Genomic DNA, 26,111 nt, shown 5'->3' with positions numbered 1-26,111 from the left:
CAATATTAAAGTATTTTAAGCCTTTTTAGACTGTGGTTGCATGTGTGTGTGAGTGTGAGTGTGAGTGTGAGTGTGAGTGTGAGTGTGAGTGTGAGTGTGAGTGTGTGTGTGTGTGTGTGTGTGAGTGTGAGTGTGAGTGTGAGTGTGTGTGTGTGAGTGTGAGTGTGAGTGTGAGTGTGTGTGTGTGTGTGTGTGGAGAACTTAGGGTCGGGGGACAGTCAGAGTGCATGATTCCTATCCAGATGTGCAGGCATATTGTGAACCACAGGAGGCGTTCACCCTTCTTCTAAAAGTGTGAAAGTAGGCAGCAGCTGGTTCAGAAAGTAATAACCTTTTGTCACATTGTTTCCTATATGCTCCTATTATCTTAGTTATTTATTCTGTCACCACAAAGTCAAACTATTACAAATAGCTCAGTGAGCACAATAACGTCACTATCTAAACGTTCTATTTGACTTTTATTTGTCATTTACACTGAGCCACCCTTGATAAATGATTACCCTGGATATAGAGAGATATTGCCTTCAACTGTAATGTACTCTGATAACTGAAGGCAAAATGGAAATCCCTGCTTAAGAGTATGAAAAAAGTACATTGTGTCATAACTGTGCCTCCAAAATTCCTCCTATTTGCCTCATCATGTTATTTATAAAAAATAAAGAAACTTAAGAACGCTAAATTAATTACTATTATCCTGATAAAAAAAAAATATATATATATATAGTACTATGCATACTCTCACCTCACTCTCAAACACAGTGCTGAGTTAAATTCAGAATTAAATCACAAACACCTCCAATATGAGACCATATTATATCAAATCTGAATACAATCTTCAAAAGCACATGTGAAAGCCACCTGTCAGTGATATTCAGCTCGATTTCACCCATTACGCCTATAAATCCTTCGCACAGCGTTCATCTCGGCTGTGTTCAGTGTGACAGGTGCAACGGAGCCGACGCACAAATTCATGAAGTTTTGGCATCTTGAGTCAACCAATAGCAGCGCGTATGGAGTTGTGTCCGTCGGAGATTAGGTTGATTGTCATGCACCTGTGCCAATCACAGAATTAGTGGGAGGAGCTCAGCAGCTCGGAGGTGTGTCTGAAGAATACGAGTCTACAGCTGCATACTGTATCCAAGTCGGGGAGTAATGGCATGAGTACTGCTTTTTACTGTTTAGACAAGCTTTCCAGTGCGCGCGTTGGAAACTAACATTCGACACTTTCTGCGTTCACGCCAGTCCCTAATTAGCCCATCAGGCACCGCGAGGCGAGGCGGAAGACTGTCGGACAAACTGTAAACTTAGTCAAAGCGACTAAAGTCCCCAAACTCCCAGGCTGAAGAGGCTACAAACGACTCATCCGTTCTGGCTGTTTCAAGGAAGGATACGCTGCTGGACATGTGAATTTAAAGGAGATACTTGCCCAGCAGAACCATGAAACCAACAACTGCCCTGTGTTGCTTCGGCTTTCTCCTCACTTGCCTCTTGTTCGGGTCGAGCTCTTCACAATCAGGTGAGTGGACGCTAGCGTGTGCTCCCCGGTGCGCAGTTGTGTGTGTGCTGCTCGGTGCGCACAGTCGCAAAACTATCAATAGAGCTTATTTTTGCTCTGTTTATGCACGTATATAAAGGGTATTTGCACTTGACATAAACATTCTACACCTGCAGTTGTCATTTCCACTATCAGTCAGCCCCATAATGTTGATGAAACGTCTCAGTCACAGCCGTAGTATTTACCTGAAAGGGGGCTGACGTGCTGCTGAAACACAGGTGCAGGTTTGAGCAGATGGCAGGTTGTATGTGTTACGATGGGCTGAGTGAATCCGTGCCAGTTACTCGCTCCGTCTTCGTTGTGCACAGAGCGGCACTGTTGAATTTAGAGGCAAAGGAGAGCATTTATTGTCCAAAGCACGTGTCCTTTCAGACACAGTGTGGACAAACACAGAGGAGTGACAGCTCGCTTTACAACAGGCTACTGTGCTCTTGTCTTCATGTCGCTAGACAAGCTGTCTGATGTGTTTCAAAAGTTCGTTTTTTCCTCTGTTCTTTCTTCCCCTCAAGACTAGTTCATCCCCGAATGACAATGATACAGTAGTAGCGATACAAAACTGTCACACCTCTATCGTTTTTTCCCCCCTTATTTATTTGAAACGTTCGTTTATTGCACAGCAGGTTGTTTTCAATATATCTATGCTTCGCAGGCGTTGTCATTCCAAGGGCAATATTTTTGATCAATTTTAGGTTAAAAGTCCTGCAGGGTTTGGAAATATGATATTGTTTTTTTGGCTCTGATCTGTGTAAATGCCTTACCTGCGCAGAGGGTGATAACAGTGTGCACATTCATTCATATGCATTCTTTAATCGGGATCAAAGCAAAGCGGATTACCGTGAAATTACATTATTCCTCATTTTATAGTGAGCCCCCTCAGGGATCCCGTGGGCCACAGTTTGACAGTCTGCGTTGTTGCGCACAGGACTTCACACAGGCAGTGGCAGTACCGTGTGTACAGTGCAGCGGCGCTCTTTACGCACAGGGAAGTAAAGGTGCGCTTACCGTGTGTTTGAGAGAGAGAGAGAATGAAGTGCTGGTAAACAACAACTATTGCCAAATGGATAAATAAAATATCCTCATCCACATACATATTTACATTCGGGCAGGACGAGAATGAGAACTGGAGAGAATATGGATATATCCTTGATTTTTACGCAGGTTCTCTCCCTTTTATAAATTTCGTTTCTCATTTTTTAGTGACGGTATAGTAGACCCCCTGCAAGCCCCCCTGTGTGTGATCCACCTATGTAGAATACTTGTTTGGCATGACTGATATGAGAATATTGGATTAAACCGTAAATAAAGAAAACAAATGAATGAACATCTTACGCAATGAGAGTGCAATGGAAATCTTTTTTTATTTATTTAATTGTCCCAGCCAGTGTTGGAAATAAGTAATTTATGTGAGATAATTCCTATTTTGCCCATTCTGTGTCACGTTGTTTTTCTCTGGTCATTAAGTTGTTTTTAAGGAGAGGATAGGTCTATTTTTGCAGTTTGAAATTCTTAAAACAAGTGAAATGGTTTTTCTCACAGCCTAAGCCCAATTAGAACAGATTGTTGTTTAATTGAAAAGAATACAACTCTGAATGAGACATTTTTTGCAACGTACACATTTGATAGATCCTAAAACCAGTGAGTATACTGTGCACACAGCTTAACGCACAGAGAAAACTAGAGAGAAGTGCGTGTCCTCCTGTCATTTCCCTCCCTTTGTAGAAAAAAGGTAGCCAGAAAATAGCATGTTTTAATATTCTGTTTCACTTGTCAAAAGCATGTTGAAGGACACACTGGCACATGTCTTTCGGCGACAGCCCCCTCCTCCCAGTATGTCCGAAGACGTATTCAAGGTTTTGTATTTGTGGGTTATTTTGGGCATTTCAGAAAAAAAACGTCCTTGTTTTCATACATATTTTGGAATGCCTTGGTTTCGATTTATTTTGTACGATTCATAAAGGATTGTTATTTTGCAGTACGTGTCCATAAAATCTGGCGGGCAGGAAAAGCAGATTTGTTGTAAATAAAAAATAATTGAAAATAGAGATGCGAGATAAGACTAAGTGTTTCAAAAAGCCTGCCTGGTGCATTTTTCGGAAACGGGAGAATCCAGCAAGCTGACACTGGCGTTTGTCTTTTTCTCAGACAGGCTAATCCCATCCCCTGCTGGGGCTCCACAATTATGTAAAAAATGAATTTGGAAGTTAAGGGAACACAAAAGAGAGTCCGAGACAAACGTAGTAAGAGCAGGTTATACACATATCGGCTTAAACGCGGTTTAGCATCTGTCTGTGAGAATAAAAATGCAGAGAAAGGCAAAGGGATGAAATGTATGTGCGCTTGTGTTTTTGTGTGAAAATGCGCGCGCGAACGAGTTGCTGCCTGTGTTATTCGCTGTTGTATGCAGGCTGTAGCCTGAGGATTGTTATAATGCATAATGTACAATGTTATAGGGAAACGCTCACTTGCAACCTTTCTCATAAGGTTGTTGGATGAAAGCATGCATCCAACAATGCTTTTTAATGATCATTAACAACGTAATACTCAATTTCTGATACTCAAATCTCCTATCTTCAACATTTCACATTTAATGCGACCGTGAAAATCAGAACATTTAAATGACTTATAGTTTTAGTTTGTTTACTGAAGAGCATAAGCATTCTAACTTCCCCAAATAATTAAAGTGAACACAGAATCACCTAAACTTGAGTTAATAGGTTTCCACATCACAGCAGGCCACCTGTCTGCAAGGTGTCCCTGCACTGCTTTTCATTTGACACAGTGAGCTGGAGGATAGAGGTGGGGAATACATACAGATGCCAATTATAACCTTAGCGCCACATTCCAAAACTCAATTTGTGTTTATGAATATTAAAATATTTTGTACACAGGAGTGTTATGGAAGTCATCTGTTACAAATACAACTGTGTGTGTGTATTTGTGGACTGTGTTTTCAGTTAGCACGTAGATAAACTGCACCCTTAAATGACCCTGTTTTACAACAGTTTATTATGTCTTATGGTTACTGAGTGTTTTTTAAGTCGTTAACGATTCTACACAAAAGGTGGATGGATAACCTTCTAAAAATTCAATGATGGTTGATTACATTTGGGGATTATACCCTCTACTGCATTCTTGATTTTATTGTGGCACTAACTTTTTATTAAGTTCATTTCCAGTCTTTAGCTGATGAAAATGTTTACAAGCGATCAAGTGAGGCTCAGAGAGATGCTCATCTAGAAAAAGGAGCAGTGAGGATGTCCTTTTCTGTTTCTCTTGATTTTGCACTCTCACACTCGTGCTGCAGACTCACACTTCTTGTAAACCATTTTCTGTTGTGTAAGGAAATAATAGTGTCACATTTAGAGGGCCACACAGCTCCGCTTCGTCACAAAGCCCTCTCACAGTCATATCTTTGCCTGCTGTCGCCTGATAAAGGAGCGTTGACCCTTCACCGCCACCAGGCTTTTATTGGAAGAATGGCAGTCTTTGATTAGGTGGTGATCCACTTCCATTTGTTGGAAAAGGGAATGTGATCCTCGGTGCTTTCATCTCTTCTTTCTCTGTAAGAGATGAGGAGCAACTTAATGGCCATTGATCCATTGTATTGAAAAATCTGTTAAACCCTATCATCCAACACAAAATCCTGCTGCCATGTCTTTTTACAAATAGTCAATATGTGTTTCACACGTAGATTATCATGTTATTGTTTCCTCTTTTCTTCTGATGATCTGTCCCTTCAGTCAGTTATAAAAACATACTAATGGTGTCTTATTGTCCATGCCTTGCCATGTGTCACTAACTGTCACAAGAAAGAAAAAAAGCCAAAAGACATTTTCTGCAGAAAATAAATTCTAACCTTTTGATTGTGTTTTCCTCTCTTGGGGATTTCACCCTGCAGCCAGATAAAGAATAAAAAACCTTCTGTTTTTGTAATCTAGACTGTAGAAGTGGAAACCATTAGGTCTTCTATAAATCTCTCCACTTCTCAACAAACAAACTGCTTTTGAACCGCCGGCATCAATAATACATGTGTAGCACCCACAATGCGGCCCCAGAATCCCTCATGAAAAATCACTCTAATATTCCAACAGGGACTGAAAGCGCTCTGTGCAGTGGCCTACTCAATGGGTCTGCGACCTTATTGTCCATAATGGTGTTTTTTGTTTTTTAATATGCTGTGATATTACCACAATATTCTTTAATTACCACCACAGGGACTTATGTCTTTTGTATTTGTATCCTTTCTTCCAAAATATATTAGATTACCACAGATGACAGAGGGATTGTATTATTATTGTTATTTCTTTCTGAAGATGCAGCTGCAGAAATTGTTTTCCAGTTTTGACTTGTTGATGGGCTCATAACCAGTCCGTCTGTCTGCAGCCTGCGGAAATGATTGGATCATATCCTATGTGACCTTTACAGGCTCTGCACCCTCATTTATCACTTACAGTTATATACGCAACCTACACATGCGTGTGTTTTGCCATGCTTTAGTGTCGGCTCAGCTATTAAAAGGATACCATAATTTAAATGGAGTATCCCACATCTCTGTACATGCATGCATGATTTTGCCAGCTGAGTATTTTACATTCAAATTCTATGCTTAAAGCGAGGTTTACATGCAATTAGATAACTGCAGACTGGATAGGGTTTGTTTACAATTGAATGCTTAATGCTGTTTTTCTCTCCCTCTGTTCTATTGCTTTTTATGGTTTCTCTTTTTGCTCTCTGGAAATGGAGTGAGCTTTGAGTTTTAGTGTGTGAGAGAATGAAAGGCAAAGGAGCAAAAGGGAAAGACGGATAGCCTCTGTGCAACATGGGCCAGAGTGCCGAATACACAGCAGTCCAGCACTCCTTCATTAATAAGGAAGTGCGATATCCACAAACACAAGCAAGGTCCTGCTTGATGTCTTTGACAATATACCACAGCTCGTTTAGACAGATTGGGGACTTAAGTTTCCTTAGCGGGGAAATCAATCTGCTACATTTTAATTAGGTTGGCAAATGTGCGTTAAGGGCCACCAAGTAGAGCTGGCAGCATGGACAACAATACAATGCTCGGGGCCTCTGCTACAATTCAGCCTTTTTGAGTGTCTTGAAATAGAATCAACACGAAAAACAAGAGGCTAGACGATGAGTGGACATGCGCTGTGCAGACATCTGTCACTCAGTCAGAGATCGCTGCTTAGACTCTTTCTCTCTGTATCACAGTTGATGCAAGGTTCAAGGCTCTCAGGGTAAAAACAATATTTGCACAAAAGGCAAAGTTCTGTTATTTATAAAAAAAGTACAAATAGTACAACAAAGGCAAGCAGCAACAAGTAAAACATTGACACAAAATAAACTTTAATCTCAGTTTCACCGACATTTAGTCAGAATTTGAAACCAAACTCCGCCAAACACAGAATTGAACTCTAATGAACATTTTCCTCAGACTTTGAAAGGTGGTGCACTTTTTTGTAGAGGATCACACAAAGTTGTCTGTCAGTGTGGACTGGTGCCAGTGTTCCTCACACATTGGAGCACTCCCACACACTTTGCACACATACCCACTTACTCATACTGCTTCATTCTGGGCCTTTGAAGGCAAATGTGGGAGATAGAGGCCCTTTGAAAGCCCTCACTCCTGTGTTCATACAATGTAGATGTCCCAAATCTGAACGCATCATGTATGTCTGTCAGACTTTTGATCCCCTTTGTTGTTGCTGCTACTCTTCTCACAAGAAGCCTATCTGTCCTGCGCGTCTTCCTGGAGGGCTGCAGAAGGCTGTCAGACACCGACCCCTTTGACATCCCGGATTTGATAGTTTCAAAATGTGGCGACAAAGGGTCGGCGAAACATATGTGCATGTACTGTACGTGTGTTGTTGTGTGTGGCGACTGTCTGTCAGTGTTTGTTTCTGGGCTGCATGGTTGGAGGGATAGAGGGTGACTGACAGACTAACAGAGCTCCAGAGACTCTTTCTCTCTGCTCCAGTGTCTGCTTGTTCCTCTTCCTCCACCCACACTCTGCCTTCATCTGTGGCTTTGTAAGCCTCCACATAATGTGGGAGCATTAAAATGACAATGAAAATGATGGCTAATCTTTGTTAAGACACACTCATTACCGCCACGTTTCTGAATAAGAGTCCAAAGATAAGAGTTGGTTTGCAATGTTTTTTCTCGCTCTGAGGCGACAGCCTGACATATTGGAGTGATGTGTTTTATTCTCACTTTTTGTGTAATTTTTCTATTCCTGCTCAGAGTTAATAATGGTGGCGAACATATGAAAGGATGATAATAGGCTGACAACTTGGGCATGAAAGACTAGCTCCACCTTCAAACAAGCTTTTCATGCAGTTGTGCACGTGGGTGTGTGTTAAAGGCCTGATTTCTCTCGACTTTCTCCCACTCTGTCTCTTTTAGTAATCCCCTTATAAAATATTCATAGCTAATCTGCATTTACAATGTAATTACCGACGGGCTTTGAATGATATCGGATATGGCCGACGGAACACACGCTTCATGCAAAATCTTGATTTGGTGATCTTGTGCCTGAATAAATACGAAAGAGGCTTAGTGGGTTAAGTAATATTTTTATTTAGATAAATCTCTGTTAAATCACTATCTATCACCAAATGCGGTAATACTACATGTTGATTAAGTATGTGGCCCACTGATGATAGCCCGTGCCTTTGCAGTATTATGAATGGGTTAACATTCCCTAAAAAAGAAATCACATGTGCATCTGCAGTTACTGCTTTTCGCCATAGAGGCCGCTGAGGAGAATGACATGTAAATCTTTAAGATTGGACTTTTAAGGTTCAAAGTTAAACAAACGTAACATTTGATTAACTAGTTAGACAATCTTGGCACAACATTTTTGCAAGTTACCATTTTTTCACAACAAGAACCTAAAATGTAATGGTTCATTGTATTATTTACTTATCTCAGTCACCTTGCATCTGAAAAAGGAGTAACCGTATTTTGTTGACTTTCCATTGTACTTGCAGTAATTGTGATTTACGCACAATGAAATGCGTCACAGAACTATCCCTATTGTCTTTTCGTTAAGCTCCCATTGCTCCGACCCCAGTTCCCATCTTTTGGGCACTGCTGGCCACCGTTTAGTGCTAATGGAGCAGTGTGCCCTGTATGATATTCTTGCATGTCCATTTTTCACTTGTGTTGGAGGAGGGGGGGGGGTTGGCGTCCTTTTAAATGAAGCACTTGGCATTTGTGACCTGTAATAAATGAGTTTGCAGTCAGTCATGGCAGCTGTAAGGAGACATCTGGGAGAGAAACAGAGAGGCAGAGGTGAAGATATTCCGACTTTACAGGAAAATAGTTTATCCATGCAAGAGTGAAAAATGGCTGCACCAAACATCCCACCAAATAAATAAATAATCCTATTGTGAAATGTTAGCAGTTTACAATAAAAATGTGGATTATCTCACTGTAAAATCATCAGGAATGACATGTAACGACTATGACATCACCATTTAATACCAGAAAATGTCAAATTGAGTACAACAAACAAACATCCCTGATGTTAGGAGAGTTGTTATTCTTCATCAGGGATGTCGATGAGGAGGATTAGCTGCAGTAAAGAAAGAAAAACAGGCTGAGGCAATAAAATAACAAGTGGAAAGCAAATAAAAAGGTTATGCTTTCCTATTTGTCAACAGGGGTATGTCTTTTCAGCTTTGATCCCTCAAGTCCAGACTCATGTTGGGCATTACATTCATTTTAATAATTGTAATTTGTGTGCTTCTTGAGTGCTGAACTTTTGTATGAAGGCAGTGATCTTTAAATATCTTTTCCGACATAAAAACCTCTTCAATATGAGCACTTCTGGGTGAATACTCCAATGTTGATTTGACAAAACTGCTTTGAGAGTTTTTATTGGAACATTAACTGTTTTCCAAAACAAAGAGCATGAGCCAGGAAATACAAGAATCTCAATTCTATAATAATGATAATTGAGTCGGTATTATTCATCAACAGACAACATAATGGTCCTCACATTTATGCGCCTTCCACATCAAACGAAGGTACAGTACTTCCTTAAAAAGATGCAGAATAAATGATTTTGTATGTTGTTTTTATTCAGGTTTTTAAGGGTTTACAATCATGACAGATATGAGCATCTTTGTACTTTTCGTTTAAAAGGGAACAACATTGTACATGAAGAGAATTGTATACATCTCTCTTCAACGGTAAAGGAAATGTTCAGTACTCTGCCGAGCCTCTATTAGTGTGGCTGTCGCTGGTGTGAAGCAGCAGTCACCTTGCAGCAGAGCAGAAATAGCGCGGCTCTCTCTCCCTGGATGTGAAGGTACATAAAGCACAGGATGAGGGGAGCAGGATAGGCAATTGACCTTGGCTGCCTTTCGGAGCTGACTATATGGTCGTACGGATGAGTGCTACGCTTCTGCAGCTTGGCAGAGAGGAAGGGGGAAGAAAGGGGACAATGCTGAGTATGACAGTTATTGTTCACAGTGTAGAAAAGCACATTTCTTTTGAATTCATGCATAATTGTTCAAAAGTGAACCCATTGTGCAAAAAAAATTACTACCCTGGAACATCTCTCTTTTGGTACCATCTCTTTTGAAGTTAATTTGTGTCAATCTTTTTTGTATCAGTAGACATACACTGTTAGAAGTGTGTGTGTGTGTGTGTGTGTGTGTGTGTGTGTTCTGACAGGCGCTGACTAAGTGCAACCCAGGTCCAAAGTCAACCCTGCCGTTTGGCCCTGCTGTGCTAGACTGTTTACCTGAGACAGGGGTGCTTTATCTCAGCACATGTAAACACACAGGGGGAACACTGTACATCGTGCTGTTTGCAGCCCCCTGCCTTTGTTTCAAAACCTCTCCCCCACAGAGAGCCATTATCCCCCGACGGCAAGGTGAATGGGGTGCTGATGCAAGATTATTTGTAGCAGCCAGGGAAAGACCAAAAAAAAAGGAGGGGTGGGGGGGATGAATTCTCCTAATTTTAGCCCAGAGAAGGGCAGGCAGGGAACATGGGAGGAGAGGTGTCTTTTGGCGGGGATGGGACGGTAGTGAGTGTCTTGGGAGTCTTGGTTAAAGTGGTCGCTATCACAGGAGCTGGACGGACAATTAATCAGCAGAGGCCCAGAGGGGAAGCTGGGGCTCTGACAGAGACATTTCATTCTGCACAGGGCGCACACACGCACACGCACACGCACACGCACACGCACCTGCTGACAGGCTCACCCGTAGCTGCGTCTCACCTCTTTATTTTTGCTCCTGTTGTCATGGCTTATCTTGTGTCCCCCTCCTTGTCCTCCCTTCTTATGCTACTCTTTCTTTTTCTCCTTCAGTTTCTTCATGTTGCTTTGGTCTCTTCCTTTATCCTTGTCCTCATCTCCTCTCCCCAGACATGTGTTTAGGTCTGTGAACCCCTTGATTAGAATGAGTTGAGAGTCCCTCTTGTGACCTGATGGCTCTGTAAGAGTTGGAGTTTCTTGCGGCTGTAGTTGGAGACGGCGAGGTTGGGAGAGAGAAAAAATTAAGCTGAGAGAGGGTGGACTGATGGCTATACTTCACCCTAACCGCCCTTCTCGTCTTCCCGGCGCTCATCCCTCCGTTTCTTTCTTTCCACCCCCCTTCTCTCCCTCTTGGCTGGCGCTGAGTGATTGATGGATTCCGGTTTGACATGGCCCGATTCACCCGAGGGCGTTCGCAAGGACACTGGTGAGATTCAGCCAGATGCTGGGGAGAGGCACACAGGGAAAGTAAAAGACAAAGGAAGGAAAGGGGGTGTACTCGACCCTATTGACCAGCATGCTTTGCCAGGGTTGCCAGGGTGAATAAGCATTTCCTCAAACAGTGCACCTGTTCTGTTTTCCATTGCATCACACTGTGGCTTTTGCACTAATACAATGAATGTAACTGAAAGCACACGAAAGGTAATGACTCTCAATCATGAACCTAATGCTGGGTGCAAAATCTGGAGACCTTTTTTCATGATGGAATTATTGCACATAAACAATGCTCGCTGTTTGTAGCTAAACACCAGTGCGTTTATCATTTAATATGGGGGTGTTTACTGGTTTTAAAGCACTTAGTATTGTAACTGTTTTGACAGTACAGTACAAGACCCTAAAGGGGATTTATATGTTTGAAAAATACATGTATAGATTAAATAAGCATTCTACGTTTTGTTACCCTTCCACTGAACAGCAAACATCAAAGCAGGGCTTCATTCAATAATATGAAACACATCATATAATCAAATCATGTAGCATTGGCTCGAGATGCATTGCAGTATAATGCAAGTATATAATCCACATCTGATGTTTTCAAAGTCATAAGGTGTAACTATTGTTTATTATTGATACAGAAATAGGCAATGTTTAATCCATTAATACACGTACAGTAAATCCTGAGAATATACGTCCCTGCGTTGAATCGAGTCGAGGCTGTGTGCTGCGTCGCCCTCCAGGGGGGGTCTTGTACCTCCCAGTAAGCAAACACCCACTTGACATAGAGCCAAGATAAAGGGAACAAGGCCCGCAGTGTCTCCCTGCCCCAAGTGCTTTGTCCTGGAGGAGGCTCCCGCCGTGACTCCCGGCTCCTCACCCCACGTGACACGCCTGTAGATGAGGCAAGCATTTATCTCATGAACATTGTCTGCAGAGGGATGGGCCCTGTCCAGGATTCAACAAGTCAAACCTGAAACAATTTGTTATGTAAACAAGAAGAACATTTTTACCAAAGTTCTCTGATTTTTTTTTTTAAACTCCTCAGTTTTCAAGTGAGAACATCTCAAGCTTTTAGTGAATAGACAGTTCAAATTAAGAGACTTTTCAAGCTTAGCTGTTTCACTACTCAGTTTCTTAAGGCTTAATACACCGAAGTATAACACTCTTTAGGGATGGATTCCTGCCTCTGCACCGCACCTGCCTGCCTCAAGTCTTCCCATTTAAAGAAGCAGCTTCAGCCTCTCAGTGCTGGCAATATCTCCTAATCTCTCTGACTGCATGATGATGAGTATATTGTGTATGTGTCACCCAGCTGTCTCATAGCCGTGTCTGGCTATCTGAGCAGTAAACACAACAACAACAGGTATCTTCTGCTCTCCCTCTCAACGCCGTCTACCACACTCCAGGCTTTTTGCTCTCTGTCTGTCTTGGCAGCAATGTGAAGTCAATAGGATGAATAAAACATACTTGAATCAGACCCCTCTAACCTGGGAAATGTCAAGCTGTCAGTATAGCTTAATGGGAAAACATAGGGCCGGTCCCAAGGGTCGGAAAGTTTATCGCAAAGCACCAAAAACGCAGCTACACCAATTGGTTCCTTTTGTGTATAAAAAAAACACAAACTCTGCATCAACGTGCATTTTATGATGAATAAGAGGGGTAAAGTGATTTTCATTCAGTTGTTGGAGATTTTTCCAGTAATGATCAAACATTTTACATTTTGGTCCCATAGCTCGGTATGCAAAAATATTTTCCCTGCTCAGTTAGAGAGTCAGTTTCCACGGGGGTTTGTGTGAAAACTTGTGTGCACCTATGACATTGCAAACTGCTTTTGGTAAAGCCATCCACCAAATTGCTTATGTGAATTTCATTCAACTGGTCTGCCCCTGGAAAACTAACATTTAACATGCATTACTACACACATTACACAACTCATCCTGGCCTTCGGTGGTGGTAGCAGAACCCTGCAGCTAATTATCTTTAAATTAGGTCTGAGGTCTGCGTTTAATTAGGCCTAGCCATGAGGAGGTTTGAAGCTCAATACTAACTCCAGCAACTTCAGCTGCCAAACCTCATCAGCCTAATGGAGACTCAGTAAGGGCCCTCGAGGACCCGGGAGGCTAACCTGACTTTCTGCCTTATGCCGACCAAGACACACACACACACACACGGCTAATAATCAAGACATGATGAAGTTAGGGTGAAGCAGGTTGTGCATAAATGTGTTTATAGCAGAGAAGTTAGACTTTTTAATTGCATCATTTAAATTACTTTTTAGGTATATTGCTCCTGGCTTCTCTATGTTTGTTGCTATTAGTCGTATTCAGTTAACACTCAAACGGTCCGACCTGTTTCAACAGCCGTTCAATTCTATGTAGCTTGCACACCATAACACATTTAGAAATTCTCCAAATGCCTGAATGGTCCATGGTTTTCCTCAGACTTGGCGTGATGCAGCATATATCTCTCCTTATTCAGCACATTTGTTATTGGTCTGCTGGTTTTTTGTAGCCATCTGGTGTAAGGTAGGTTGTCCGCCCTGTGAACAAATTCCTCTTGTATGAAAACAGGAGGCTGAATCCAACCAGAGCACAGATCTCACTCTTCCATGTTTCATGCCAGTGCCTGTTTCTTACCTTTATTCCCCTGTCATCTCCTTCAGGTCAGGTGTGGAAATTACAACTCTGCTGTTAACACTGTAAAGGGAAGCATTGAGCAGGCGAAGTGCACGTGTGTGTGTGTGTGTGTAGGTTGCCTTTTATACTCGACACTACGACCGCCAGCAACGTAACAGCCGTCTCAACACTGTGCCAGACTGTCATATGTAATTTCCTTGTTTGTGTTTACAAGCTCAACGCTGCATGTGAGAGAATTACATTTGACCCTAAAGCTAATTGTCTTGCTCTTCTGATGAGGGCTCCAGTAAGATCATAACCGTTTGAGAAGCTTTTGTAATCCAGCCTAAAACTGCAGTGTCCTCCATAACACACCATAATGACACATTCAACAATGAATGAATACATTTTCCTAGGTGAAGGGATTTTTTCTATTTTGTTGACACTAATATTTCCTGGTTCCTTGTGTTGAGTCGGGCGACCAGAGACTGTGTGGCAGTTGTCCTCTGAAATGCATTGCATGATGGAATACCCTGAGATAAAAAAAATTACATTATATTGTTACTAATTATGTATACTATTTCAACTGTGGCCTATACTGTATGGTTGCTGTCAGAGGAAAAATGCGGAGAACATTTTTTTTTAAGTCACAACCACGGCCTAAGCTTAAAAAAAAAATCACACGCATCAAGAGTAATGGCGCGTTTCCACTACAGCGCGGAGCACGGTTTAAGAGGGCTGTGACGTCAGCGGCCCGTTTTTGGTTGCGTTTCCACTTGGCCTAGTACCGGCCGGCGGGTCCTAATTCACAGCTTTTCTGGCCTCATAAAATCGTGGTTCTAGGGCCAGAGACAACGAGGCTGAGTCGGGCTGAGTATGCTAAACTAGAGAGAGAATCGCTGGCAAGGGGGCTACAACTACAACAAGATGGACATATTTGACCGTGATTTAATTGTAATACACGTTTCAAAATGATGCCGAAGTAACAACATACTGATACCGGTTAGTAAAAACCATGAATTAATGCTTTGACAAGTCTGCAGACAGACGGCAGGCGAAAAACCTTTTAAAATGCGTGTTTTCTAAATGGAGATTGGCTAAGCTAACGCAGTATATGCTCCGACCGTCCACACTCACAACAACGGCCTATACAGACATAAATAAAGCAGCGACTGTATTCGCCATGACACAGGTAGTCTGTGGTTTGTACTTGTTTAACTTTTGTCGAGTTTCTGAACATATATGAGGAGCTGTGAGCTCTGAGTGCTAACAGCTAACGGCTGTGTTGTTTTTCTGGGGTTCTCATTGAAGATGACGTCACGGCTCCGCCTACACTGCGTTACTATAGATACTACCCCAGTTCCTAAACTGTAATGGAAATGCGCCATAAAGTGAGCCAGTCCTAACGAGGCCTAGCCATACCGAGCGAGGCCGTGTAGTGGAAACGCGCCATAAATGTCAGCAGCTGAAGGGCTTGTAGTTTTCATTTGACTTAAAGGGCCCATGTCATGGCCATTTCCACTGATCATAATTACAGTGTTGAGGTATACTAAGATAGATTTATACTGTGCAATTTTCCAAACTCACATTGGTTTCGCATACAGCATCTCTGTAAAGTATGTGTATTCAGCAGTATTCACTCTCTCCACTAAACGACTCGTTGGAGCTCTTGCCCCCCCCTCCCTGTGAGCCTAGTGTGCTCCAATTGGTCAGCTCGGCCACTCTGTTCTGATTAGTCAACCACCAGAGAGGCTCCGCCCATGTCTAACAGTGCTTTTTTCGGCTCGCTCTCAGCGGAACAACAGTCTTATAATGGCCTCGGTACAGCCGTATATTTTATACGCCAACTAACCGAACTGTACCTACAACTGTTGTTATAGAAGAGTAAGTTATTTTTACCTGTAATAAACTACTACTGTTTGATGAGAAATCAAATCATGGTTTGCTATATATGAATGATATGTTATAGGAGCAAATAATTAAGGGAAGAAAGGATAGGGCTACTAAGTATTTCCATCAAACTTTATTTTTAGAAATGTACAAAATGAACATAAATATACATATATACACGGTATATCATCCATTCTTTCCCGTTGTCGGCATCTTGCCTGGGCGCAGCCGGGGCTTTTTAGGACGAGGCCTCAGTGTGGTAGTCCCGTCCCTGTGATGTATTTTCCGCCAGGATCTGGCTGGACGAAATCAAATGCAAATCCCAAAATATTAGAGAAACTTAGTTGTTTTAGATTCGTTAGTAGTAGTTGTGGTAGGAGTGGATCTATCTAATCCATCTATATAATCAACACAGTAAGCTTGCCAGCTAATATGCTAACCTAGCTTTCTTGTTTACCTTAGCAAACACGATATGAACGTTAGCTCGGAGGAACGGCAACTATAATGGAGTGTAATAAAACTACTATGAACAAAAGCTAGTGGTTCATATTAGGCTAGCAATAACGTGTTTATAATTGCAATCTTATACGGGTAGTCTGCTACGTTCGGTCATACAATGTTTCTCGCTAGCATGTATAGCTAGCCTCGTTAGCTATACATGCTATCGGCGTCGGAGGAAAGCCAACTGTAATGTACCGTCCTTTGGGGGTCTGTGAGCGGGCAAAGAGAGGGGATTTCCCCGTTGTCTCTGCTGGAAGTGTGAAATAAACGTAGTTGTTTGATGTTCGTCAGCTTGCCAGCTGGATTACAATGCTAATCTACGTTTGCTAGTTGTTCAGTTGTTCAATATGCTATACTATACTATGAACAACAGATAGTGGTTCATATTAGGCTATCAAGCACATGTTTACAATTGCAATCTTATATGGGTAGTCTGCTACATTCATTGTAGCTGGCATAAAAACAATGTTTTTCCGAGCAAACTCATGTCTAGCTCTTAGTAGCCTTGTTTTTTAGCTCGGTAGCATACACGCTCGGAACGCCAGCTATAATGTAATTACGTTTCGCGACTGACCGTACGGTAAATCACCTGGAGTATACTGTCTGAGTATTTCATGTGTGAATGCAGACATTCTCCTGCTATGAGATACATGTATGTAAGGCCATCTGCTGATATTAGAGTTGATATGGAAACGCTAGCAACTTAGTTAGCACAGTTAGCACTGGCTTAGCAGTCCGAAACATGTTTACACATTTAAACAGTCGTGGTAGATACCTTGTTTGATAAATACACAAATAACAATGCAAACTTACAGGTTGTGTACCCGAATCTTCCCCTGTTCCAAACGGTCCAAACAAACTAGGAATAGCATCGTCCTTCAGTTTCAAATGCTGTGCATATCCGGCCTCAAACTGGGCAATGTTTTGGAAGCTTTCGTCTGTGAAATGCCGCGCACACAGTAACGTTCTTCGAACCTCTGAAGGAACAGTGTTAAAAAGACATTTCGACCACTGACTTCGTCGTGGTTCTTCCGTCGGTAGGACAAACAGCTCAGATTTCTCCTCACATTTCAGGAAACAGGTCCTTGGCATTGGCATGACTGGATCGATTGTGAACTGAACCAGAGCTTCCAACAGTAAATGTTAGACTGGCAGAGGGTACGGCCAGCGCAGCTGGGTGTGGCCATAGCTCTTCGGGATTGGTCCATTTCGTTCCGGGTACCGCATGACATCATGCCGTACCCGGAACTAAATGGAAGACTCAAATGGGCAGTGACGTATCTCCAACGAGGCGTTTTGGGGAGGTATTTTCTGTGTTAGAGTTTTACTCGCTACAGGGTGTACTTTGAGGGTTTTGACTCTGCACAACGTTTACATGCATAAAAACCTTCATAACACACAAGGGGACGGGTAATAACCAGAAAAGCATGACATGGGAGCTTTAAGTTATTTGAATCATGAAATCCAAACTGTCTGTCAGAACGTATTGGCAATCCTAGTCCTAATACAACAGATACGTGTTTACCATTGTTTTGAGTCCCATATGAGCAAGCCATGGTCCACAAAAACACACAACATAGTGTAGGCCATCTGATTCTGATAACAAACCACCAACTACATGTGTACAGTACATACAGGTTATGTGCAATTTGGCCCTAGACATCAGATTGGCTGCCAGGAAGGAAAAGGTCCTCTTTCCACCCACCATCTGCCCATGTATTTCTGTATAGGTGACTAACTGTAATTGTAACAAGCATCACCGTTAGGCCCATCTTAACATACCATCATTGGAGAGAGAGGGAGACACTGATAACAAGTTTAAAGGTTAGACATTGGAGCGAGAGAGGTTGCGTGTGAAAAAGAAGAGGATGGAGGAATACAGAAAAAAGAGACAAGCGAGAAAGGAAATATTGAAAGAGAACATGTGAGTGTTTTTCTAAAACCATATCATGATATGATCCGCAGGTAGTAAACATATTGGGGAGAAGAGAGATACATGGTTTGAGGAGGGAAAATAAGTAGCATGGTGAAGTGGATTTATTCAAGGGATCTATTGAATACAATGGTAGTGTAGAGCTGATAAGGGAGTTGGACTTTCAATTTATCATCTCTTCCATAAACACTCTTACCTGCACATATATTTTCTGGTATCAATTTCAAATACATTCATGTTCAGTTCTTTTGGCTTATGGTGGATAGAAGACAACTATTAGAAAGAGGAGATTTTTTTGGCAAGAGTCTATTACAACAAGTGATCAGCGAAAATAGTAGCAGAGAATGTTCCTGCAATCTTCTTCCAAATGCCTAAGTTTAGAAGCTGTTTTTCAGTGAAGGTGTTATTGGAAAAATGTTGATATAAAGCTTCTGGCAACTTGAGAAAATCAGCATGCAAGAGCAGAAATTAGAAGAGAGAGACAAATAATTTCAGACTGCAATATGAAATGGATTTTTCAAAGATGATTAGGTCAGTCTGCTGGATCGTTTGAAAAATCCTTTATGTTAGGACCTTCAAATGTAGTTTGTTTTTAACAACGGATGTTTGCAATTCAAACTTTGGCAAACTGATTTTGCTACAATCCTCCATCTGTTTACCTCTCCTTTAATACTTGAGATACAGACATGCACAAAATGGATAAATAAAGACTGAGTAAAAATTGGCAGTGGATGTGTTTGTTCTGCGTGGCATGTTGGCCGCCTCTCCGCGCTGACAGCCAGCGTCTCTCAGAGGATTGAGTGACGGAGAGGGGCAGCGGTGCTGGCAGGACGCTAATGGGTGTGATGCTAATGAGCTCTGAGCCAATAAACAAGCTCTCCCTTCCCCTCCCCTCACTTCTGATCCCCTCTCTTGTTTGTGTAACACCCTCGCAGGTAAGATGAGGTGAATTCAGCCACGTTGCCAGAATCTACAGGAACAGGCTTAAATAAAAATGGATGACGTTTGTTTAAATTGAGTCTTGACCAATTTGAGCAATCGGTACCTTTTACTGTTACTTAATCATGTTTTGAGTGAAGTTCAGCATTGTCCTATTACACACTTTATTTTCAATCTGTGACATACAAACAACAAAGACTTGCAATTTGAATCGATGTACTTGTTATTCCCTGGGGTCGAATGAACGTTGTAATCTATATGAAATGAAGGGCACTCTAAATGTAAAATTGAATTGCAATAATGAACATGTATTGGAAAGACACTGACTTTCACATAAATCTGCTGCTCAAGAAAAATGTCAGTAAAATGTCACTACTTTCAGGACATTTTGGTTATGGTAATAACACAAAATAGACTCAAAAATAACCAACTTACCCTCACCTCTTTATGCTTATGGATGCTTTTCAGTGCTTTCTACCCTCTTCTCTTTAACAACATGTGACCTGTGATGTCCCCTCTTTCCTACCCTGGAGAAATGTCACTTGGGCCGGCATCGTCCGTCAAACTGGCATCTCTGACCGAGCACTCGGCTAAAAGGCCATGCTCCGATTGGCATGGGATCCCCTGGCTGTGTGGTGTCAGACTGCTGCCTTCTCTCCACTGCTCTACACGTTATTAGCATTCTCAAATCTGGAAAGCTATCGACCCCCTCCAATATTCCCAACCCTTTTTTTTAATATCATCTTTCTTTCCTACTAGCCTGAGTCTTGCCTCTCCGAGGAGTTTATGTGTATATCTCTTCCTCCAGTAGTGTTATGGAGAGGGATCTGCAACCAATCAAAGTCAGTTTTATTCTTTCACTCTTCTGGTTTGAACATCATAACATGCAACGGCTGCAAAATTAGCACAATCCGTTTTTTTATTTTATTATTCGATGCTTGTTCTCTCAAAGAAAAAACAAATCCTCTGTATTGTAACGAACAATCGATGCACTGAAGAAGTGCAGCCAGATTTTTCCCAGTGGGCAGACAACACTATTAATTGCTCATCTTGCTTTATCTGGTGCCTTTAGCTAATCACAATTCAGTTTGATAGGAATGAGAAGTGACCATGTGGGCTGTTTATAGTCGAGGTTTATAGCCCTTGTGTTTCTGTCGTTTTTTCCCTTTTTTTCTTGCCAGTGATTAATATTGATTACTCGCAGAAACCAATAAAGCTGAGTCCCTTTGTGACTCTGGATGCAGGTTAGGGCCACTTGTATTGTTTAGGATTCCCTTTTAATTAAGTGCAAACCACTTCATTTGTCCCACTAGTCGATGTAGTTTAAATGTAACAGTAGTTTTCCTGAAAAAGGTATTTATCTCGAAAAAATACTGCAGTTTATTGTGTTTCTAAAGTAATACACATTTCCAGCCCTGCTCACATTCAAAAGAGAATAAGCTCATGAAATGTTGAAGATGGCTTTGGACGACATCCAGCTGCCCTCGTTTCGTGTATCGACTCTCCTCAGATAGAGATGTGTCAGTGGTTTTTGGGGCAGGCTGCTGCAGTGACATGCACTGATTGTGCTCGCGTCTGTCTCTTTCCCTCATACATATGGAGCACGGCTGCTGGCCAGAACTGGCACAGGCCACAGAGGGCAGCTCCACATGTGTGTGCATTTGATCTACTGTACAGTATGTGTGTCCATTTGTTCATGCACATTGGTGTTTCTTTTAAGAAATATTTGAGTTTGTGGTCACTGAGGTTGAGAGGAAGTATCCTAAGGGTAGCCGGATCCTTGCTGCTGTGTGAGAGCAGGCCAAGTGTTTTCAAAGGAACTGTGAAAACAACTTGACCAGACAAACAGTGGGGCTATTTGTGGTTGTGCCAGAAATTCCCGCACAGCACACCTCCCAGGCCTCTTTTAATTAAAAATTATTTGGAAATGTGTGTAAAATCCAGTAGGGATGCTATCTGAATCTGTTAGGGTACACTAATCCATGCCTATTATCAGAGTGCTTAAATATAAAAGGGAACATTTCAAAACTGTTCATGTTTCCTCAGTTCTCACAGGAGCACAGTGTTTGAGCATCCTTAGAACCTTTTTTTAACTAAAGCTAAAGGCCTTTATCTGATTTGCCATGGTGTAAATGTGTTCACTTTGGATGGTTTGCAGAGCTTATAGCATAATTGTGAAAAGCGTGAGGCGGCAGAGCCAACAAATTGGTGGGCTAATATGATGCTTTGTCGGATGTGTCCTTCTTATCATGTCAGTAAATGTTTACCCGTGTCTCTGAGCTGAACTTGCTCATACAGTACATTAATCCGTTTGTGCAGATGTGTTTGTGCAAATGGAGGCATCTGTGGTAATCTGTGCCGATTTTACATCTGTTTGGAGCATGATACAGTATATCATGTTCTACTGTGTGTGTGTGTGTGTGTTTGCTAATTTAGATAATGTGATGAATTCCGCAGGTGAATGCGGTCTCTCTGCATGCCCTGCTAACCCAGCTTAACTCAGGCCTTGCTCACACAGGGACGGATGGGGGGGTAAAAGGATGACAATTGCCTTCTCTTTATGCCATTTTCTTTTCTTTTCCCTTGTGAACACGCACATAGGCACACACATATGCAGGGGCACACTTGAAGGTGGAAGCAAAACGTTTAACTTTGAAAGTTGGGCTGCTAATTAGCAGAATTAGTGGTAGATCAAAGAGGACAATTAGGGGGGAGTTTGTGGTAGCCAGGGCTCATTAGCATCACAACACATGGACATGGCCATGAAAAAGAGAGCGGCAGAAGGAGTCTCATTACGGAGCACCGCTGTGCTTAAGCCGGGCCACATGCAGGCAGATTGGCCCTCAGACGAGAGATAGGACAACCAGTTCTAAAACACACACACGCCGATGAGGATATGCACGCACACACGCGAGTACCTATGGTTACAAATGCAAGAAGTCATTCCTTTATTCACACAAAGACGCACACACACTTTTTAAATACGTTCAGATACAGCTTGCAATGTTTGCTGGCACAAAAGAAAACAAAAGCTAGTCCCTGCCTGCTCTCATCCAATTTCAGCTTAATTAAGAGGGGAATTAACTTTGATCTGCCGCAGCGTAGTAGGAGCGTGGTAGCCCGTCTGTAGAAAAGCCCAAGCCCATAAGTATTCTTCAACCTCACCCTCAAAGTCAGACCCAGATTGTTTTCCATTCATTCCACACTGTTTGAAGTCAATACAGATAAGAGCAGGAAAGATTCTATTAGGACTACCTGAGCCTTCCTCGTTAGCTAGATCTATAACAAACCCCTGGCAGCGAGCCACTGTGTGTGGCTCCCCACACTAATGGCATAACCAGAACAAAAGATCAAAGGTTTTAGGGTGGCCCTTTATTTTGGCAGTCCCAGTCACTGGTTCTTAGTGCCTGGTCCAGTGGCAGAGGCTAATGATGCACTGAAGCACACGCCTTAAAGGAGGGCAAAAGGAGAGGTTTGTGTGTGTTTGAAAGCTAAAAGGTAATGCATAAAAGGATACAAGGATTTGTTCTGTATTAGACACTGTTGGGTCTAATATCAAATTAAATTACATACACTAAGATACCATTTTAATACAGGCCAGCATTTATGAAATTTAAATATTAAAAAACATATTTTTTATTATTAGTTTTGTCATTCAGAAAATATTTATATTTTAAGAAAAGACCATTTCTGTAAATGTCATATTTTAATTGAACATGACAAAAGGCCCATTTGAGCTTTCACCCCCAAATGTTCTCTATGTGCAATCTAAAGAACATTTTGTTTTATGAAATGTGTCCAGAACAACTTGGTAAAAACCTTTCTTGGCACTTAGTTCGCACTGTAGGAAATGATGACCATATATGGACAATGTGTCTAAAAATGTAAAAATAAGTGTGTAGTGCTCACACTGTCTGACCGTTTCCTCTCTTTATACAATCGTTATTAGCTGTTTAACTCCGCAGACACTCACCACAAGCTTTTCCAACCTTTTCCTCAGTGGACCTTTTCCACATCATATGCATTCCCCAGAAGAACACCAGCAGAGAGCGGCAGTAAGAGAGCCTCGCTCTGTCTCCCTCGCTGCGTGTCGTTCCTGTTGAAGAGCTGAAAAGCTTCCTCTTTCTGCCACCATCTCCCTCCGATTTCCTCTATCTCAGGGGAACGCTGGATCCGTCTATCAGTACATCCCTCCAGGCCACAGGAGGGTGGGACAGCGGGATTGAGATGTGCGGGCAGGTTGGAGGGGGGGCTTTTCTTTGACTGACAGTACTGATAATCACTGTAATGGGTGCAAGGTGAGGAAAGTGGGAGGTAAGCAGCTGTTTCCTAAATGCCACCAGCAGCATCCTCCTCTCAGGTAGATACTGTTCACAGTAAGTGAGGGGCAGGAAGGATGGAGGGAGTGAAAGCCATAGGAAGGAGAGAGAGGAAGGATAACAGGGGGGTTGGCAAGATTTTTGTCGGAGAAGACAAATCAAATTTGCCTTCCTGTAGTTTGACTGTTATATTTTTCCTCCGAAGAAACATACTATAACTAATGTCAAGAAATCTCTTCCAAAGTTTTGTACATTTTGTAAACTTTTCCATTGTTTTTCTTTGTGCTTTCTTAGCCAGGCTGAGCTCATTTAGCTAGATGTAGTTAAAGTATTGTCTGTATTACTTGTAGGGCTGCTATTCCACACTTGGTAGAGCTGGCATACACTTGGGCTCAGGTGTTGTGCACCAGGGTTCATATCCAGCAGCATTTCATCCCCCTCTAACTCCCCCTTCTACTCTGTCTTTTCAATAGCGGCACTGGAGGCCTAAGAACATTCTTTCAAATACATTTTTTTAAAGATGAAGTACCTGCCACAACTTTCACCTTTTAAAAGCCAATTTCCTTTTGGGTAGTGGTATTTAAGAAACTTAAACACACACTAAAATGTCATCTACATATAGATTCCTTTAAAAACACATTAGGAATATAATGACATGTTTTGCTAAATATTTTGTCTCCTAATTATAAATATTATTACTTTGATGGGGTTCCAAATACTCAAGTTAACATGGGAATCTGCATCATATTTCACAAACACATATGTTAGTTAAAAAAACAAGAATAGCTAATTTATAAAAAAAAAAAAAAAAACATGTTCGATTCATTCATTTAAGTATTATTGCTCATAAATGAACTACTTCTCATTCTCACAATATTTGTTTTGCTATTTTTTATCAATTTGCTGCCACCATTAATAGATATATCAGGTCTTGTGACCGAACAGATTGGTTTGGATCAGGTATTTTATTTCTCTCGTTGTTGGAAGGTCAAAAATATATTTAATATATTAATACTTGTTTTTTGTAACCTAATATGTGTGCTTTTTCTCGATCAAGATCTATTAGTTATTCATAAAGAAGTTTCATACAAATCTTCTAAAAATGTTGATGACGTTGAAGGTCTCAAAAGTGTTTGTGTTACTCCTGAAATGGAGTGTCACAAAAAACCTCCATTTCAGGTGCACATATGCAGGTCCTTGTGCTTTTATACACCATTACATTGGATATTTTAGTGTCTACATCAAGGACCTGAGTGAATGCTGGTAGACTGCTTACTTTTTTGTAAATATGCTTTGGAAAAGGAAGAGTATGAATACAATTCTTCCATAGCGGAGCTGAGACGCGGCACTGTCTGATGAGTGTCAGAGAGAGAAAGAAAGTTGCTAATGACATTTCTTTATAAAAGAAAAAACTCTTTCATGGTCTTAATGTCTTTATTTTTTCTCTTTATGCTCCGTTTATCATTATTATTGTTCTGTCATTCTTATGTGTCCCTCTGTTTTTGTGGCTCCTCATTTTCTCTTTAATATCTGCTCATTACACTGAATAAATAGTGTTTCTGTGGAGCAGCCGCTGAATATGGCGGTTATCTTTAAAACACAGCTGTGAAGGTGCAGATATGTACAGAGCAACTACAATTTGTGCTGAGCCTTTGAACTACAAGCACAGCTAATCATATTAAGCCCACTCCTCTGCAAGGGCTTGGTCAGTGTTTTATACAATACAAAAGTGCTGTTAAGTCCCTTTTCTTTTTTTACTGTTTGGATTTTTCTGTTTCTCTAGCAAATGGAGGGGAATCAAAATGACTGACTTGCTATTTAATTCAGTGTTTATTGAACTTTTATAATTCAGTCTTTGATTTACTGTCAATATTTTTCTATAACAAAATTACGTTTTGAATTTGTGTGATTGTTTTGACCCTTTCCTTATGCTCCAGCTCCCATCTTTATCCTCACAAATTAAATCATCACCTGTTGCTGTCATACTTGCTACACAAGCGGCACACTACAGTTTATGTTTATTAAGGACCCCCATTAGCTTTTGCTCTTGCCAAAAGCTACTCTTCCTGGGGTCCGACACTTAAAACAATACAACAATAATACAACAATAATACAACAACATTCAAGACATAATTCCTGACATCATTAACAACATCACCAATATCATCAACAATTTCCAACATCATCAACAATCTCATCCACTTTCAATATCAATCTCAGCCAAGGATGAGTGCACAAGACACCCACCAGTACAAAGCATGAGATCAAATTAAATTAGGGTTCACAGCTCACAAGGGTACATGGTCATTAGTAGATGGCCCTTCAATCTTTTCTTGAAAGAGGCTCTGGACTCTATTTCAGCGAGGTAGTTTGGCAATGAGTTCCATTCCTTTATAGCTCTATAAGTCACAGAAGATTTCAGAAGATTTGTCCTGGGTTTAGGTGCCAGTAGATGGCCTGATGTAGCTTGTCTAGTCTTATGGTCATGCTCGTCTCCGTTGTCACTGTGCACATTGCAATGGATATAAACTGTTCTGTATTATGATGACAGCATCTCGAGTAGAAGTGGGGATCATTTGAAAGTGAGGAAAACATGTTGGTGAATTTAAATGTAGCAGAGGAGATCACAGACGCTGTTAGTTTCCAG

The 26,111-nt window shown here is 41.5% G+C and overlaps 1 protein-coding gene across 2 annotated transcripts in view; it reads left to right on the top strand.

The window, feature by feature from the left end:
* Window positions 1-1,096: 1,096 nt before the first annotated feature.
* Window positions 1,097-26,111, top strand: part of LOC117485672 (receptor tyrosine-protein kinase erbB-4-like) — a 304,065-nt gene continuing 279,050 nt past the window's right edge. For both annotated transcript variants that reach the window (XM_034134304.1, XM_034134302.1), the window contains exon 1: window positions 1,097-1,516. In XM_034134304.1, the coding sequence (XP_033990195.1) occupies window positions 1,438-1,516 (79 nt within the window). In that variant the 5' untranslated portion in view covers window positions 1,097-1,437. The remainder of the gene's footprint in view (window positions 1,517-26,111) is intronic.

This window comes from Trematomus bernacchii, unplaced genomic scaffold (genome assembly GCF_902827165.1).
Source record: "Trematomus bernacchii unplaced genomic scaffold, fTreBer1.1, whole genome shotgun sequence".
Classification (NCBI taxonomy): domain Eukaryota; kingdom Metazoa; phylum Chordata; class Actinopteri; order Perciformes; family Nototheniidae; genus Trematomus; species Trematomus bernacchii.
This window is presented reverse-complemented; position numbering and strand designations above follow the sequence as displayed.